The sequence below is a fragment of the Equus asinus genome, chromosome 4 (assembly GCF_041296235.1).
Source record: "Equus asinus isolate D_3611 breed Donkey chromosome 4, EquAss-T2T_v2, whole genome shotgun sequence".
In the NCBI taxonomy this organism is placed as follows: Eukaryota; Metazoa; Chordata; class Mammalia; order Perissodactyla; family Equidae; genus Equus; species Equus asinus.
The window spans coordinates 35929821-35947895 of NC_091793.1; the positions used below are offsets into that span (position 1 = coordinate 35929821).

The window sequence follows — 18075 nt, forward strand, 5'->3', positions numbered from 1 at the left end:
GATAAGATACTATTTTCATTTATCAGAAAAAATGGATAAAATCCAGAATTGAAGAGGATATGAGGAAATAAACATTCATTTTCATACACTGCTGATGTGAGTATAAAATGGCTTATCATATTTTTGGAGGACAATGTGGTAGCACCTACTAAAAATCTAGAATGTGGTCAGTAACATGGCGGAGTGAGCAGTTTTCTTTGTCTCTCTCCCTTTGAACTACAACTAATTGGACATTCACTGGTCAACAAAGGATATCCACACCGCACCTCAGGACGCCTGAGAGACCCACATTGCTATACATTGGAAGGTGGATGGACTTTCCCCCAGGAGGAGGTGGAGATAGGTGAAAACTCTCTGGCCCCCAGACAGCCTAGCACCTGCAAGTGACTTTCTACCGGCTGATACGCTCATAGCATCGCCACAGCACCAAGGGTGGGTGTGCGCGCACATTGGAGGCATGACAGCAGAAACAGGTGACTACAGGCTTAAGCCCCCACTGATTCCTCCTTAGCCCAGTGGGAAAATCCACAGTCCCACAGCAGCCGCCAGGAAAGCCTCTATTTGGCCTCAGAAGAGAGGCCCTGCCCAGCAATCAGACTGCTGGGAGGCCCTGAGGCAAAAGGGGCTCCACCAACTGAGCAACCATCGGCTGCATTTAACACACACAGCCCTGCTGTGGCCCAAAGGGAACAAGGGAGACCCAGGGGGATGTGTGAGGGGGCAGTGACAATTTGGAGCCCCAGGGAGACTGCTCCCTGGTCCAGAGGAAAAATCCACAGTCCTACAGAAGCTAGAGGGAAAGACTCTGCTCAGCGTTAGTGGAGAGGCCCTCCCTGCCTGGCACTCATAAGGCTGGAAGGCCCTGGCGCAGAAGTGGCACAGCTAGGTGAGCTAACCACAGACTGCAGTAGATACCCATAGCTCTGCTGCAGCCCATAGTGGACAAGTGAGCTCTTGTGGGACTTGATGGTGGCAGAGCTGCGAGTCTAGCTGAACTTGCTCCTGGCCACTGTGAAAGCCCATAACACCGCTGTAGACCCTAAGCAGGGAATGTGTCTAGGCGGTCTGTGAGAGTAGGCACCAGCAACCTGAGGCCCCCTTTCGATTGTCCACGCAGCTGACGAGAGACCCCACAGGGCCACTGTGATCACAAGGAGGGGCCCAGGCTCGGTGAGGAACAGCTGAGAGGGATCCTGGTTGGTGCAGATTACACAGCTGCCCCCAACCCTGACCAGTAGAAGCAAGTAGAAGCAGTAACAAAGCTCTATCTCTATTCAGAGGCACAAATCCACACCATCAAGCAGTGTGAAAAAATATATTAAAGGTCCAGAACAGAAGGAAAATGATAAGTACCCAGAAAACAATCCCGAAGACACTGAAATCTATAACCTAAATGACAATGAATTCAAAATAGACATCATTAAAAAACTCAATGAATTAAAAGAGAACACAGATAGACAACTCAGCAAGTTCAGGAGCTATGTCACAAAAGACCTTGACACTATAAAGAAGAACCAATCACAAATATTGGAGATGCAGGAGATTAAGAAAAATCTGGACTCTGAACAGTAGGGTTGATAATACAGCAGACAGAATTAGCAATTTGGAGGATACAAATATAGAAATGCTACAGATAGAGGAGGAGAGAGAACTAAGACTAAAAAGAAATGAAGAAACTCTCCGAGGAATATCTGGCTTAATTGGGAAATGCAATATAAGGATTATAGGTATCCCAGAGGAAGAAGACAAGGAGAAGGGGGCAGAAAGCCTGTTCAAAGAAATAATGGCTGAGAACTTCCCAAACCTGGGGAGAGAGACGGAACTCCATGTGACAGAAGCTAATAGATCTCCAAACTTTATCAATGTAAGAAGACCAACCCTAAGGCATACAGTAGTAAAGCTTGCAAAAGTCAATGACACAGAGAAAATATTAAGGGCAGCAAGGCAGAAGAAAATAACCTACACAGTAACCCCCATAAGGCTGTCAGCAGATTTCTCAGCAGATAGCTTACAGGCTAGAAGAGAGTGGAATGATATATTCAAAACTCTGAAGGTCAAAAACTTGCAGCCAAGAATACTCTATCTAGCGAAAATATCCTTCAAATATGATGGAGAAATAAAAACTTTCCCAGATAAACAAAAGTTAAGGGAGTTCATTGCCCCAAGATCCCCCCTACAAGAAATGCTCAGGAAGACCCTCATACCTGAAAAAACAAAAAAAGGAAAGGGGTTACAAAACCCAGAGCAAAGGAGATAAGTAGAACAACAAAATCAGAAAGTTGCAGCTCTCCATCAGAACAGGTTAGCAAAGGCTAAGTATAACATTAAAGATAAAAGGAAGGGAAACACCAAGAATAAATATAATGTTGTCATTTTAACCACAAACTCACAACATAAGATGAAGAAGAAAAAAATCTGACAACAACAACAACATGGAAGGGGAAGAGGAAAGGGATAGAATGGCTTAATCTAAGGAAATAAGAGGCTATCAGAAAATGGACTATCTCAACTATAAGATGTTTTATACAAACCACATGGTAACCACTAAACAAATAACAAGAATAAAGACACAAATTACAAATAAGAAGTAAGCCAATAGAGAAAACTACCTACTTGAATTGGTAGTCCAAAAATCATGGGACGAGAAACAAAGGAAATGCAAGAGAACTGGAAAACAAGCGATAAAATGGCAGCATTAGGCCCCCACATTTCAATAATCACTCTAAATGTAAATGGATTGAATTCTTCAATCAAAAGACACAAGAGTGGCAGGATGGATTAAAGAACAACACCCAACAATATGCTGCCTCCTGGAAACACACCTCATCCCCAAAGACAAACACAGATTCAGAGCGAAGGGATGGAAGATGATACTCCAAGCTAATAATGAACATAAGAAAGCAAGTGTCGTCATACTTATATCAGACAAAGTAGATTTCAAAGCAAAACAGATAGAGAGAAAGAGGGGCAGTTTATAATGATAAAAGGGACACTCCAACAAGAAAACATAACACTTATAAATATATATACATTCAACACAGGAGCACCAAAGTATGTAAAGGAACTATCAACAAAACTAAAAGGAGATATCAACAGCAATACAATAATAGTAGGGGACCTCAACACTCCACTAACACCAATGGATAGATCATCCAAACAGAAAGTTAACATGGAAATTGTAGAATTAAATGAAAAACTAGACCAGATGGACTTAATAGATATATATAGAACACTCCATCCAAAAACAGCAGGTTACACATTCGTCTCAAGTGCACATGGAACATTCTCAAGGATAGACCATATCCTGGGAAATAAAGCAAGCCTCAACAAATTCAAGAGGGTTGAAATAGCATCAAGCATCTTTTCTGACCATGATGCTAGGAAACTAGAAATCAACTATAAGAATAAAGTTGGGAAAGGGGCAAAAATGGAGATTAAACAACATCCCACTGAACAACCAATGGACCACTGAAGAAATTAAAGAAGAAATCAAATGTTATCTGGAGACAGATGAAAATGAAAACATGCCATAGCAACTCATTTGGGATGCAGCAAAAGTGGTCCTAAGAGGGAAATTCACTGCAACACAGGCTCACCTCAATAAAGAAGAAAAATCTCACATAAGCAATCTCAAACAACACATGACAGAACTAGAAAAAGATGAACAAAGCCTAAAGTCAGTAGAAGGAGGGAAATAATAAAAGAGCAGAAATAACTGAAATTGAAAAAAAAAGACAGTAGAAAGGATCAATGAAACAAAGAGTTGGTTCTCTGAGAAAATAAACAAAATTGACAAACTCTCAGCCAGGGTCACTAAGAAAAAAAGAGAGAAGATGCAAATACATAAAACTAGAAATGAAAGAGGAGAAATCACAATGGATACCACAGAAATACAAAGGATCATAAGAGAATACTATGAAAAACTATATGCCAACAAACTGGACAACCTAGAAGAAATGGATAAATTCTCAGACTGTTACAACCTCCCAAAACTGAAGCAGGAAGAAATAGAGAATCTGAATAGACCAATCACAAGAAATTCAAACAGTCATCAAAAATTCCCCCAAAATAAAAGTCCAGGACCAGAGAGCTTCTCTGGAGAATTCTACTAAAGATTCAAAGATTTAATACCTATCCTTTTCAAACTATTCCAGAAAACTGAGGAAGATGGAGTACTTCCTAACACATTCTATGAAGCCAACATCACCCTGATCCCAAAATCAGACAAGGACAAAACAAAGAAGGAAAACTACAGGCCAATTTCACTGATGAACATAAATGCAAAAAACCTCAACAAAATTCTGGCAAACCAAATACAGCAGTACATTAAAAAGATCACACACCATGATCAAATGGGATTTAAACCACGGACACAGGGATGGTTCAACATCTGCAAGGCAATCAACGTGATACACTACATTAACAAAATGAGAAACAAAAACCATATGATCATTTAAATAGATGCAGAGAAGGCATTCGACAAGATCCAACATCCATTTATGATAGAAACTCTTAATAAAATGGGTATAGAAGAAAAGTACCTCAACATAATAAAGGCCATATATGACAAACCCACAGCCAACATCATACCCAATGGGCCAAAACTGAAAGCCATCCCTCTGAGAACAGGAACAAGACAAGGGTGTCCACTCTCACTACTCTTATTCAACATAGTACTGGAGGTTTTGGCCAGAGCAATTAGGCAGGAAAAAGAAATAAAAGGAATCCAAATAGCCAATGAAGACGTGACACTCTCGCCGTTTGCAGATGACATTATCTAATATATAAAATACCCCAAATAATCCACTGGAAAACTATTAGAAATAATCAACTACTACAGCATAGTTGCAGGGTACAAAATCAACATACATAAACCAGTAGCATTTCTATACTCTAACAACAAACTAACAGAAAAAGAACTCAACAACACAATCCCATTCACAATCGCAACAAAAAGAATAAAATACCTTGGGGTAAATTTAACCAAGGAAGTCAAAGAGCTATACAATGAAAACTATAAGGCTTTCCTGAAAGAAATTGACGATGACATAAAGAGATGGAAAGACATTCCACACACATGGAGTGGAAGAATAAACAGTTAAAATGTCCATTCCACCTAAAGCAATCTACAGAGTCAACGCTATCCCAATCAGAATCCCAATGACATTCTTTAAAAAAATAGAACAAAGAATCCTAAAATTCATGTGGGGCAACAAAAGACCCTGAATCGCTAAAGCAATCCTGAGAAAAAAGAACAAAGCTGGAGGCATGAAAATCCCTGACTTCAAAACATACTACAAAGCTACAGTAATCAAAACAGCATGGTACTGGTACAAAAACAGGTGCAGATGAATGGAACAGAACTGAAAGTCCAGAAATAAAACCACACATCTATGGACAGCTAACCTTCAACAAAGGAACCGAGGGCATACAATGGAGAAAACAGTCTCTTTCACTAATTATGCTGGGAAAACTGGACAGCCACTTGTAAAAGAATGAAAATTGACCATTCTTTTTCACCATTCACAAAAATTAACTCAAAATGGATCAAAGACCTAAAGGTAAGACCGGAAACCATAAGGCTTCCAGAAGAAAATATAGGCTGTACACTCTTTGACATCAGTATCAAAAGGATCTTTTTGGACACCATGTCTTCTCAGACAAGGGAAACAATAGAAAGAATAAACAAATGGGACTTCATAAGACTAAAGAGCTTCTTCAAGGCAAGGGAACACAGGAGTGAAACAAAAAAACAACCCACCAATTGGGAAGAAATATTTGCAAGTCATATATCCAACTTTTATAAAGAACTCACACAACTCAACAACAAAAAATCAAACAACCCGATCAAAAAATGGGCAGGGAACATGAACAGACATTTCTCCAAAAAAGATATACGGATGGCCAATAGACACATGAAAAGAAGCTCATCATCACTAATCATCTGGGAAATGCAACTCAAAACTACACTAAGATATCACCTTATGTCTGTTAGAATGGCAAAAATAACCAAAACAAAAAGTGACAAATGTTAGAGAGGTTGTGGAGAAAAAGGACCCCTCATACACTGCTGGTGGGAATGCAAACTAGTGCAGCCACTACGGAAAACAGTATGGAGATTTCTCAAAAAATTAAAAATAGAACTACCACATGATCCAGCCATCCCACTACTGGGTATCTATCCAAGGAACCTGAAGTCAGCAATTCCAGAAGTCCCATGCACCCCTATGTTCGTTGCAGCATTATTTACAACAGCCAAGATGTGGAAGCAACCTAAGTGCCCATCAAGTGATGATTGGATAAAGAAGATATGGTATATATATACCATGGAATACTACTCAGCCATAACAAAAGATAAAATCGTCCCATTCACAACAACATGGATGGACCTTGAGGGTATTATGTTAAGCAAAATAAGCCAGACAGAGAAAGACAAACTCTGTATGACTCCACTCACAGGTGGAAGTTAACATATAGACAAGGAGAACTGATCGGTGGTTACCAGGGAAAAAGGGGGGATGGGGGGAGGGCACAAAGGAAGTGGTGTACCCACAACATGACTAACAATAATGTACAACTGAAATCTCACAAGGTTGTAATCTATCATAATCTTAATAAAAAAAAAGTAAACATGATGCTTCAAGTGTGAAGTAAGTCAGTTTTCACCTTAACTTCTGATCCTCAAGTTTTAAAGAAGAAACAGCTAACTAGGGTACTTAACTAGTGAACACAGGACAGGAAAAAGAACAGAGCCAAGGGTTCACAGGTTTGGATCCCGGGTGTGGACCTACCACTGCTCAAGCCACGCTGTGGCGGCATCCCACATACAAAATAGAGGAAGACTGGCATAGATGTTAGCTCAGTGACAATCTTCCTCAAGCAAAAAGAGGAAGGTTGGTAACAGACGTTAGCTCAGGGCCAATCTTCCTCACCCCCCGCACCAAAAAAAAATCAAGTTCTTACTGTCCCGTGCTGTATCTCATAGTAAAAAAGTACTTTGATGTTGGCAGAGACTCAGAGAAAAGGTTAAGGGGTATCAGTGCAGAGAATGAGGATCATCAAAATTGTTATGAGTACCCCCAAAGGAAAAAAGATGAAAGGGGCAACTGAGGAATAAATTACCAGATTATTTTGCTTCCAAAGGAAAAGTGAAAGAGCTAAATGTAGACATCAGTTATAGAAAGATATCTGTTCACATTTTTATCTGAAATAGAAACAAAAGATCTTCAAGTATAGCTAGTTACGTTGTCCAAATATGATTTTTAAAAGTTTGTCAGAAAAAACCCAAGCAAATCCCCTTTAAAAAAAAGGTTCCTAAGAGAATAAGTGAAAATGAGCATTGACTATCTACTTTGTAGCAGCGCTGGGTTAGATAAATTTACATTCATCACCTCAGCTATGTAGTATAGCAGGCAAGGAAGCATTTCTGCTCCTAATTTACGATGTGGGAATGCAGCCTGAGTTAAATAACAAAGCTAGCAGATGAATAAATCCAGTATTTGAACCCAAGTTTCAAAGTCTGTACTCTTAAAAATCATTACAAATTTTAGCAAGTAAAATGCTAAAGTGAAATTTCTCAGTAGAGACTTCCCATTTAAGGCTAACATTTTGTGATGCTAAGGGCATGTTTGATACCAGTTTTTTCCTGTTAAGGAAAACAAACAAACAAACAAATGACTATTGCAGTCACATTATACTAGCTCTTTTCAAAACATCTTTCTGTTGAGAAGTAAAAGGAGCTGGGTAGAGGAGCTAATTAAATTATCAGTCAGGTATGCTGAAAGCAATGCAAATGTTAATAAGCAAAAGCACTAAGTTGCATAACAATAAATATGTCAACTTCCTTTAGAAATAGGTACTTCTAACTACTGTACTATATTGTCAATGTTTATTAAATATGTACACAGTATTCATAATTGGAGATCAGATCATTATTTATACTATTTATTTATTTTTGAGGAAGATCAGCCCTGAGCTAACATCTGCTGCCAATCCTCCTCTTTTTGCTGAGGAAGACTGGCCCTGAGCTAACATTTGTGCCCATCTTCCTCTACTTTATATGTGGGACCCCTACCACAGCATGGCTTGCCGAGCAGTGCCATGTCCACACCCAGGATCCGAACCGGCGAACCCCAGGCTGCCGAAGTGGAATGTGTGCACTTAACCACTGTGCTCCTGGGCGGGCCCTATACTATTTATTTTGATAAAGGAATACGACTTTTGAATAAACTCAAGGCACTGTATTTTACCTGGCAGCATCTGTTCGAAATGAAGGCATGGCCTTTAGGGAAAAACAGTCAGTGATACAGCAACAGAGCTGGTTTCAAACCCACAGTTACGGTAAACATTATTTTGTTCCAGAAGATTTTAAGATCCAACTTTCAAGCTTATTATTTAATGGAAAGTTTCTTAAATTATTCAATAAAGTCTCCTGTAGCAAATGGTGGTGGCGTGGAACTTTTCTAAGAATCTAGGTAGAGAGGACTGCTGCCCTTATTCTAGACAAATCATGCCAAGTGCCCCTAACTGAATCAACTACTGTGCACTTATGCAAATTATGCAGGTAAAATTGAACAACTGAATTCCTGTAAGTACCAAAACTACAAATCTTAAACAGAAAAGCAACATCCTTGTAAAACCCAGAAGCCTTGTAAAATACAAATTTACCAAACCATAGTTTAAGATTCTTTAAGCTACTGTTCCCCTCCATTAAAGTAAGTGATCAAAACAAGCTCCACTTGTGGAAAATGATTAATGTTGCTTATCTGTTTCTCTCTGTAAAATGAGGGCTTTGTTTCCAAGTTTTGTATCTAGGGATAAAAATGCAACCAATGCTAGTTTCTGGGAGACTTAGAATAGCTTTTATTACCACATAACAGAATTTTACATCATTAAGACATAGTCCTCATACATCAGATTAATTTAAACTATAAATTTTCTAGAGAGGGATAATCATTAAAAGTTTATAGAGCAACTAATGGCCTTGAATGCTACATCAATGGTTAATTCTAATTGCAAATAATCCTGTAGCTATTACATTGAAACTAATTTTCAATACAGATCACAGGGAAATGCGGCTGCCACTATAAAATTATATTATAAGCAGAAACCTCAAGCTTTATTTTTGGTTTATTCAACATTTGGATTATTTCCATAGGATAATCACAATTAATTTAACAGAAGTACCTAAGGTCAGCGGTCTTATAAATAACTCAAGGAGTTCAAATCACTCCAAGAATCCTTTCTTTTGTTGTTTTACTATAATAATTGTTACTGTATTGTGAAAAATATCACCAGGTTACTGTTCAAGGTATAAGTATGCCAGTTTCAAGCTAAGAAAACTACACTTAATACTTTAAAAATAAACTGCTAATATGGGGGCCAGCCCCATGGCCAAGTGCTTAAGTTCACGCGCTCTGCCTCGGCGGCCCAGGGTTCGCTGGTTCGGATGCTGGGCGTGGACATGGCACTGCTCCTCAGGCCATGTTGAGGTGGTGTCCCACATAGCAGAACCAGAAGGACCTACAACTAGAATATACAACCATGTACTGGGGGGCTTTGGAGAAAAGAAGAAGAAAAAAAAAAAAGCAAGATTGGCAACAGACGTTACCTCAGGTGCCAATCTTTTAAAAAAAAAAACAGTGCTAATATGTAAATTTACATTATATTTTAATGTTTTCTTAAAAGAACAGACTGGAGAAATTCTCAAAGTTAAATGTTATTTTAAGAGAAAGAGCTAACAATCATTTTAAAGTTTAACAATTCTAAATCAGGCTTTTAGGATATATAACTGTATTATTTAAGTACATGATTAATATATGGTATATCCAACAACGATTAATAAGCCAAATTACAGTGGGGTTCTGTGTATGCCTTTTAAAGTCATGATTCAGATACGTTTATTAGTTATAGTCAAAATATGCTGTAAGGATAAAGAATGGGCAGCTATTAATCCTATTTGGCAAATGGGAAAACACATATACAGGATATAAAAGTGAACTGTTCATGAAATCATACCAGTGAGCAGGGTCCTGTAACCAGAATACTTTTCTTACTATGGGCTTAACCTTTTCCCTGGTCTCTTTGCCTCTTCATACCAGTGACTTTAAAGCAATCTAAATAAATTTCGCACACTTTAGGTACAGTATGGGTTTCTTAACAGACCATTTTCCATTATCATGTGATTACTTGAAAACAGAATATAGATGTTCACTTAATGGTAGGACCAAACTTCTAAATTATCACAGTGATACTATGGGGTTTCCATTTTCTGTCCTCCTCACCCTTTTTTTTGCAACCACACATTGGAAAACAATTATGTCTATTTTTAAACATATTCACTGTATGCAAGTTTCAGCTCCTTATTAACATGCCTGAGATGAACAATGAAACAGTGGTGGCGGGAGGGAAACAAAAAGCCTAGGACATCCCTACAGTCTCCCTATCTTTAAGTCAATCAAAGGTGGCCTATTACAAATCCTGGCCATGATTTATCAGCTCCACTGCATATATTCCATTTGAATTGTTAACTTACTCAAATTATGAACTATGGATACTCTTCCACATAAAAATAATACACAGAAAATACTGGCTGCCATAATTTGTCAAATAAATGACAAAAGTTAAAATGCTAAACCATTTTTTTCCTTTAATGTAAATCCTCTCAAAATAAAAGTCCTCTAATGTACATTTGTGCTACAAAATCACATTTATATTCAGGACTTCAAAACACTTACCCTAGAGCCTGGAAGGAAGGAATCGAAAGTGCCCAGTGCATGGATAAGAACAGCAGTCTGGAGGCAGACTCTCCAATGTAGTGCACGTTCAGGTACTCGGGCATAGGAGAGGGCATGGTGAGCTGGGAGGAACAGGGATTGAGCTAAATTATCTTATGACGGACAGTTCTAAATTATCGTTTCTTTGAAAAAGTTAAATGTAAACATATCAAATAAGAGTCTAATATATTTACCAAAAGACAAATCCAATAATTCAATCCAAGTCACTGGAATTTACAGCTAAAGACAGGATTCAGAATAAATGAGGAAATCACAGATGCTAAGAAAGAAATACTCAGGCAAACAGAATCTTACTTAATAAATACCAACCATGATATTCTCTGGTTCTATTTTTAAGAGTTACCTTCTCCCTTGATCTAAATGTTTTTCCTTTATTCACAACGGTATACAACAAATTCAGTTTAAGGAGCAATCCTGTATGTTAAATGTCCCTTTCATTTAGACTATGGGGTTTAGCAAATTCAAATGCTTAGAGGGTCAGGAGAGTAATTAATGAGTGAAGTGGGCCTGCTGGTGCCATCTGGGAAGTGTATAGTCCCAGATAAAGGGCACAGCTGTGACTTGAATTCAACACACTGAAAACATATGGTAATTTTGGCTCAGCAATGCCTGCTCTTTCAATTTTTCAAAGAGCAGATTCTGAGTGAAATCTCCCCATTTAATCTAATCAGGTTAAACAAAATGTGTCTGTGGCTATAATACTCACAGGCTGTCAATTTGTACCACTGACCTTAGGCAGTTATTTTAAACGTGTGACCACTGTTGAAAATAAATATCCTATATCAAAACCTTCTAAAAGTATTTTTGAAAATCCTGTTAAAGAGAACCTTTATTGCTATAAATATAATTTCACTCATAAGAAATATTTACTTCTATTTTAAAATTATTGAAATGATCAATAACATTAAGTGTAGGTGATGATACAGGGAAACAAGTATTCACATACTACTGAGGGTGGGTAAGCTGGAGAGCAAGTTGGCTCTATCTATCAAAATTTTAAAGCCAAATACATCCTGCGATCTAATAATGACACTGATGAAAATAGTAAGAATAAGTTCTCACATACTGAGTTATATGGGGAAGCCATTCTGGTTTAAACCTGATTCAAACTAAAACTTGTTTTTCTTAGAGCAGTCTGACTTATGGCCTGCCAAACATGCATTGTACACCTGCTTCAAACATTATCCCAAAGCATAGAATGCACTCTTAGACACAGGCATGAATGTCTCCCTCTGATGCCAATACCAGTACTTCTTTGAAGATAAGCTTTCTTCCCAGAAAGCCAGGGTCAAGTTGACCTGCTGCATATGTGCTAAATTGCAGCAAGACATCTCCTTGTAACTTCGAAAAAAAATTGTATTCTGTCATGCTTCATGTTCTTTGTTCTGAAATGGTATACTACCATGCTAAAAACTACGGTTCTCTGGAGTGCTTTCTTCCCTGTGGAGATTGCACTTCTGGGCTAGTCCTCGGCTCCAATAAATCTCATCTTATCTTTCAAATCTATAGATTGGTTATTGATTATTTGCAGCAACACCACTTCTAAATCTCTATTCCAGAAAAATACTTGCATACACACACACAAAAAAGCACACATAAGGATGTCCATTGTAGTGGTCCTCCTAACAGAGAAATTAAATGCTGGTAATAATCCAAATTTCCATGGCTAAGGAAAAGAATAATCCATGCTATAGAGTACCTTGTAGGCATTAAAATTACTAAGATAAACTGAGATGTAATGGCATAGAAAAAACATCTCACAGACATCTAAGCGGAAAAAAACTGTAAAACATTATGCAGATGACCCAATTTATGTTAAAGATAGAGAGTGCATGTGGTACACATATAAAGGACAGAAGGGATACCCCACACAGTTAACAGTGGCTACCTAAGGTGGATGTGCCCACATGTATTTTTCTGGGGAATGGATATATAACTTTCATCAGATTTTCAAAGGTGTCCATGATGCCAAACAGATCAAAAAGTTTTCATTAAAATGATGTAAAAGTTCTCCAGAAATGTTAGATAAAAATCTAAAAAATATTAACTGCCTTTGTTCAGTATTAACCACAAATGGTTTACCTATTTATAAATGGTACCAAGTAATAATTTTTTAAATGTCTGAGAAATGTTTACTGGAGCAGTAAATTAAAATATTATTTAAGACAATTCTTAAGAGAATTGAAGGCAAACAGATATTAAACATCGTAAATGTAATTATTAGGATGCAATTGTTTCTACACATAAGTAGATAAAAAACAAACTGGTTACTATCATACCTTTTCCGAACTGCCCAAAGTGAGTCGGGAAAAAGGCCTAAAAAATTAGTGGAATTACCAAAGATTACTAGTTTTAGGGTGGAGGAGTAAGATGCAAAATGACAATAAAGAATACCCTTTGCTAAATAGTTTAAAATCGCTTTTAAACAAATAAAATACTTATGTAGAATTGGATACAAGGGCTAAAAGATACAGATGTACTTTCATTTACACAATAGTGGTGGTAATATTGAAAACTTTTTGTTGCTTTAATCATAAAATTGAAAACATTGGCACTATACACGAGAGGAATTCATTATTTAAAGGACTACCATGTTGTATTATTTTCTAAGGGAAATGTCCCGTAATTTATCTGTTTTATATACTTAATTTTCTTAAAGCAAGATACACCTTTAGCACTATGAATGAGAAAGCCAATGCTGGCTGAAGAAACAAGAATTCATTCAACAAGTCTTTTAGATTGAAAAGACAAAGATTTCTTCCTCTATACAGAGAAGGTAAGTTTCTACTACAGAGATGTTAAAGCTTCTCTAAAATGCCTGTGGACTTTTAGGTTTATAAACTGAATTATACACATTTTTCAAATTATACACTTTTAATATATTGAAACAATTTTTTTAAAGAGTGGTGACATGAACTAAACTTGGCTACCTATTTTAGAAGTTATTACTTGTTCTCAATTACCTTTCTAGCAGTTTCTGTATGTAATTCTGATAATAGGTTGAATGATATAGCTTTTAAAAAATCATTTGATTTGAGTTAGGAGATCTGGATTCTACTCCCAACTTGTCATTAATTAGTTGTATGACCCCAGATTACATATAATTCAGCAACCATTTACTGAGAGTTCACTGTGAGCCACTAAGCTAAGTGCTATAGTCTCAAGAGAAGAATAAAATGGAAATTGAATCAGCTATAGAAAGGGCTAAGAAAGGGAACAGTATGTCAGAAATCATGGGCAACTGGATCAGAATGTGGAGGGTCCTAAAATGTCTAGTTATAGAGATTGGAACTTATCTAATACAGGCAACGGGAAGCTATTGAAGGGCTTTAGGTAGCAGAATAACATAACTGGATTGATTTTTAACAAGTATCACTCTTACCAGTGCACAGGATAAAATGGAGAAGAGAGACTGGAAACAAAGACATTACTGTGACAGGTTAAGAAATTTTAAAAGGCCTAAAATATGGTGATAAAAATAAAGAGGAAGCGAGAAATTCAAACAATAGAAGGGTTAGGATTCACTCAGAGAATAGAGATAAGTGCAGCGTGGGGAGAATGATGATGAGTCCCAAACATCACATATGGTGAGTATAAGGATTGTGATTCTAATATAAGATAATAAACATCAGGGAAGAACAGCTGTGGAAATCACCTCCCTCTGCCTCATATACCTATTTCTAAATGGGAATACTACCCACCTTGACTATTTGTATAAGGAAATTGTACGAATCAAGTGAGATAAAGTATACGAAATCATACCAAAACCTCTAAAATTTAACAAAAATGTTAAGTATTTCTATTGTCTTAGATTCATCAGAAACAAAATGCAAGTTGCGTTATTAGACTATTTCTCCTTACGGTCTGGACTGCTTTGAACAAGACATTGAAAACCTCCAAAGCTTTTTTCTCACTCACAACATGACAACAAAAATCCAAACCTCCTCAACAGCCTGGGGTGAGGCTCAAATGAAAGAACGTACATGCAAGCATGCTGCCAACTATACTACACATAAAAATGTGAGAGGAACAAAACGCCATTTAGCTCGGCGATTAAGAGGATTGAGTTGATTACAGGTGTCAGCTCTTGAAACTCATGACCATAAAACCTCAATTAAAGAACTAAACATGAAAGTCCTGGGCTAAGAAGTCACTGAAAAGTAAAGCTCTTGATTTCACAGAAGCTGTTGACAGAAACAAAGAAAGAAGGAGCTGTGCTTCCGAGGAGGGCAAGAAACTTTACAGAGCTGATTCTGAGGGTACCCAGAGTACAGCAGGCCAAAGACAGAACGGAAAAAAGCCAATTCCAGAAAGGAAAAAAGTTATAACTTGCCTAATTCATCTGTCTAAAACAAATATTTGAAAGAATCAAAAATTCTGAGGACCAATATCAACAATAAAAAAAGGCAACTACTTCTACTTTCTATGGAAGTGCTCTATACTTTTTTCTTGCGTGAGTCCTTGTCCCCCATTTGCCTTTTCACCTTCCTTCCCATTTAAATCTGAAGGCAGCAAGTAAAACTAAGCAAACAAAAGAATATCTTTTATTTAGAGTAAGAAAGTACAATGGGAAAAATCAGTTTTGCTTTGCTCCATTCTTGTCCATAGCTCCCACTACAATTTTTAAGGATGACATTGATTATTCCCATTGCTTTTTCTTACAGTGCCCATAAAAAATTTTCTTGTATGATGCAAATAAAACTTTACTAATTTTTTTCCAGACATTATCTTCAGTAAAATTTTACATGAAGATCTATTTCATTGATACGTTTTATTGACTACATCAAATTACAGCAATTATTATTTAAGTCACTGTGATTTTTCTCTGTGGCTATTTCTACCAAGTCAAATTTTGCAAATATAAATTTTATCTTATGCAGTTTTGGCCGGTGTTAGATTTGTGTTCATTATTTCTACCAGTAATACACATATCTATTTGATAACTGTCGATATTCTCCTAAGAAACACATGGAAATTTACAATCTATAGCAAAGTTAGGAGCAATTACCCTCAGGTATTCCAGGGCTGCTATGTATTGCTAACTGAAATCTCCTACGTACTTTCAATCACTTTGCATACCATTTGCTAACAGTACTCATAGCTGACAAAGCAAAGATATAGAGTGGTTAAAATGGAGGGGTCATGGGCTGGCCTGGCGGCACAGTGGTTAAGTTTGCATGCCCTGCTTCAGTAGCCTGGGGTTCGAGGGTTCAGATCCAAGGGGCAGACCTACACGCTGCTCATCAAGCCATGCTGTGGTAGCATCCCACATACAAAATAGAGGAAGACTGGCACGGATATTAGCTCAGGGACAATCTTCCTCAAGCAAAAAAAGGAAGACTGGCAACAGATCTGTTAGCTTAGGGCCAATATTCCTCACCAAAAAAAGGGACCAGTCAAAACAGCAGTGTCTTAATGTGTTTTTTTTTTGAGGAAGATCATCCCTGAGCTAACAACTGCCGCCAAGCCTCCTCTTTTTGCTGAGGAAGATTAGCTCTGAGCTATTATCCGTGCCCATTCTTCCTCTATTTTATATGTGGGACACCTGCCACAGCATGGTTTGATAAGTGGTACATATAGGTCTGTACCTGGGATCTGAATCGGTGAATCCAGGCAGCCAAAGTGGAACCTGCGAACTTAACTGCTGTGCCACTGGCCCAGCCCCCAGAAGGGTCTTAATGTAGGGCCTCAACGGTCAGCACATCTATAGCTGTGGTCCAAACATTATGTGAATGACAAATCAAATGCTAGAAAGTTATTTTCTAATATTCTACATGTATTGTTTCCAACACAATTAATGTATTTAGGGGAGCAAAAAAGAAATTACAAATATACCTTCTCTAAAATGGTTAAAGTATAAAAAGTTAAAAGCCAAAAGTTAAAATGTACTAAATAATTTTACCTGCTTAAAATAATGCTGAGAACTAGCTAAATTGGGTAATACATAATTAATGGAGCTCTTCATAGTTACTATGGTAAGAGCAGAATATCTGGGTCTTAGATACTGATTTATACTGAAGTAGTAGTAACTAGGCATTGAACAAAACCAGTGCATTCAACACATCATGAATGCCAAGTTACAGCTAAAACAAACAAAGCAACAGCAAAGAACTATGTCTAAATGTTCTAAAAGCTAACTTTTTAGATTTAAATCCATTAATTGATATTATAATTCTGATTTATAAACAGGATGTCATTAAGCCATTATTTTATATAGCTAGATGTATACATTTTAGCTGCTGTTTTGAATTCTATCAGGGATATTTCTGACTTTAAAAGCATAACAAATATACTTCGATTTTTGAAAGGAAGATTAAAATCAAAATGGGTAACACAACATAAAAGTCGTAAAATATATATATGGAAATACCCTGAAAGCTACATGTGAATCGCTGAGAAGTGGCCCCTCTTTTTCGATGTAATTTATGCTCGAGTCTCCAGCAATAAGATGTACGCTTCCTTCCATGCCCTCTACTGAGCTCTGACAGGTTGTGCTCTCTCCAGGATTCAATGCTTTTGCAAGAGTGTCAAAAGCCCTATAAGGAGACATCAGAAGCTGTGAGCTTGGCCAATCTCCACAATAAAATGAAAATTCTATATAAAATTCTGGAATTAACATTTAGGCCCAAAAATTGATTAGAAAACAGAACACTGGTGTATCACTGAGCACTCTATTTCAGTGACATCTACGACTCTCTCCAAAAGCAACAAATTAAAATTCTTATGTATAGTATGACAAACTGTATTATTATACTAATGTATTACCAAAGAATTAAAGTCTTAAAAAAAAACTCATGTAATTAAGGGGGAGAAAAATCCTCATACTTTGGTATGAAAGTACGCTTTTATAAGTTATACACCCGATACAAGATATCAGCCCATTTATTTTACACATAGAAGTTATTTAGAAAGAACAAGGGCAAGTATGCTGACCTTACTGTAGTCTACACAACACAGTTAGGTTTCAATTTTCTTTAAAAATTCAGAGAATATTTTTAAACTTGTGGTAACATAGCTATATCTAAACTGCAAGAATTTCCTATTAGGATGGCAAATAATTAACCAATATTAGCACATAATTATTCAAAATAGCTCCCCATATCTTTCAATGAGATGCCTTCTAGAATTCCTTAAAATCTCATGCTCAACAAAGGACTTAGTGAGACACTTAAATGCAGTTTTTCCAATATTTTAGATGATGAACGGTGTATGAAAAAAAGTCTGAAGAAATCTAATTTCTACATCTTAAGTATTAAGAGAATGAAAAATAGAATTCTAA

The 18075-nt window shown here is 37.1% G+C and overlaps 1 protein-coding gene across 11 annotated transcripts in view; it reads right to left on the reverse strand.

Moving 5' to 3' along the window:
• NR2C1 (nuclear receptor subfamily 2 group C member 1) overlaps positions 1–18075 on the reverse strand; it is a 64447-nt gene that overhangs the window by 15147 nt on the left and 31225 nt on the right. For all 11 annotated transcript variants that reach the window (XM_070507073.1, XM_070507067.1, XM_070507075.1 and 8 more), the window contains 2 exons: positions 17167–17332; positions 10737–10858 (listed from right to left, as the gene is read on the reverse strand). In XM_070507073.1, coding sequence (XP_070363174.1) covers positions 10737–10858; positions 17167–17332 — 288 coding nt within the window. The remainder of the gene's footprint in view (positions 1–10736; positions 10859–17166; positions 17333–18075) is intronic.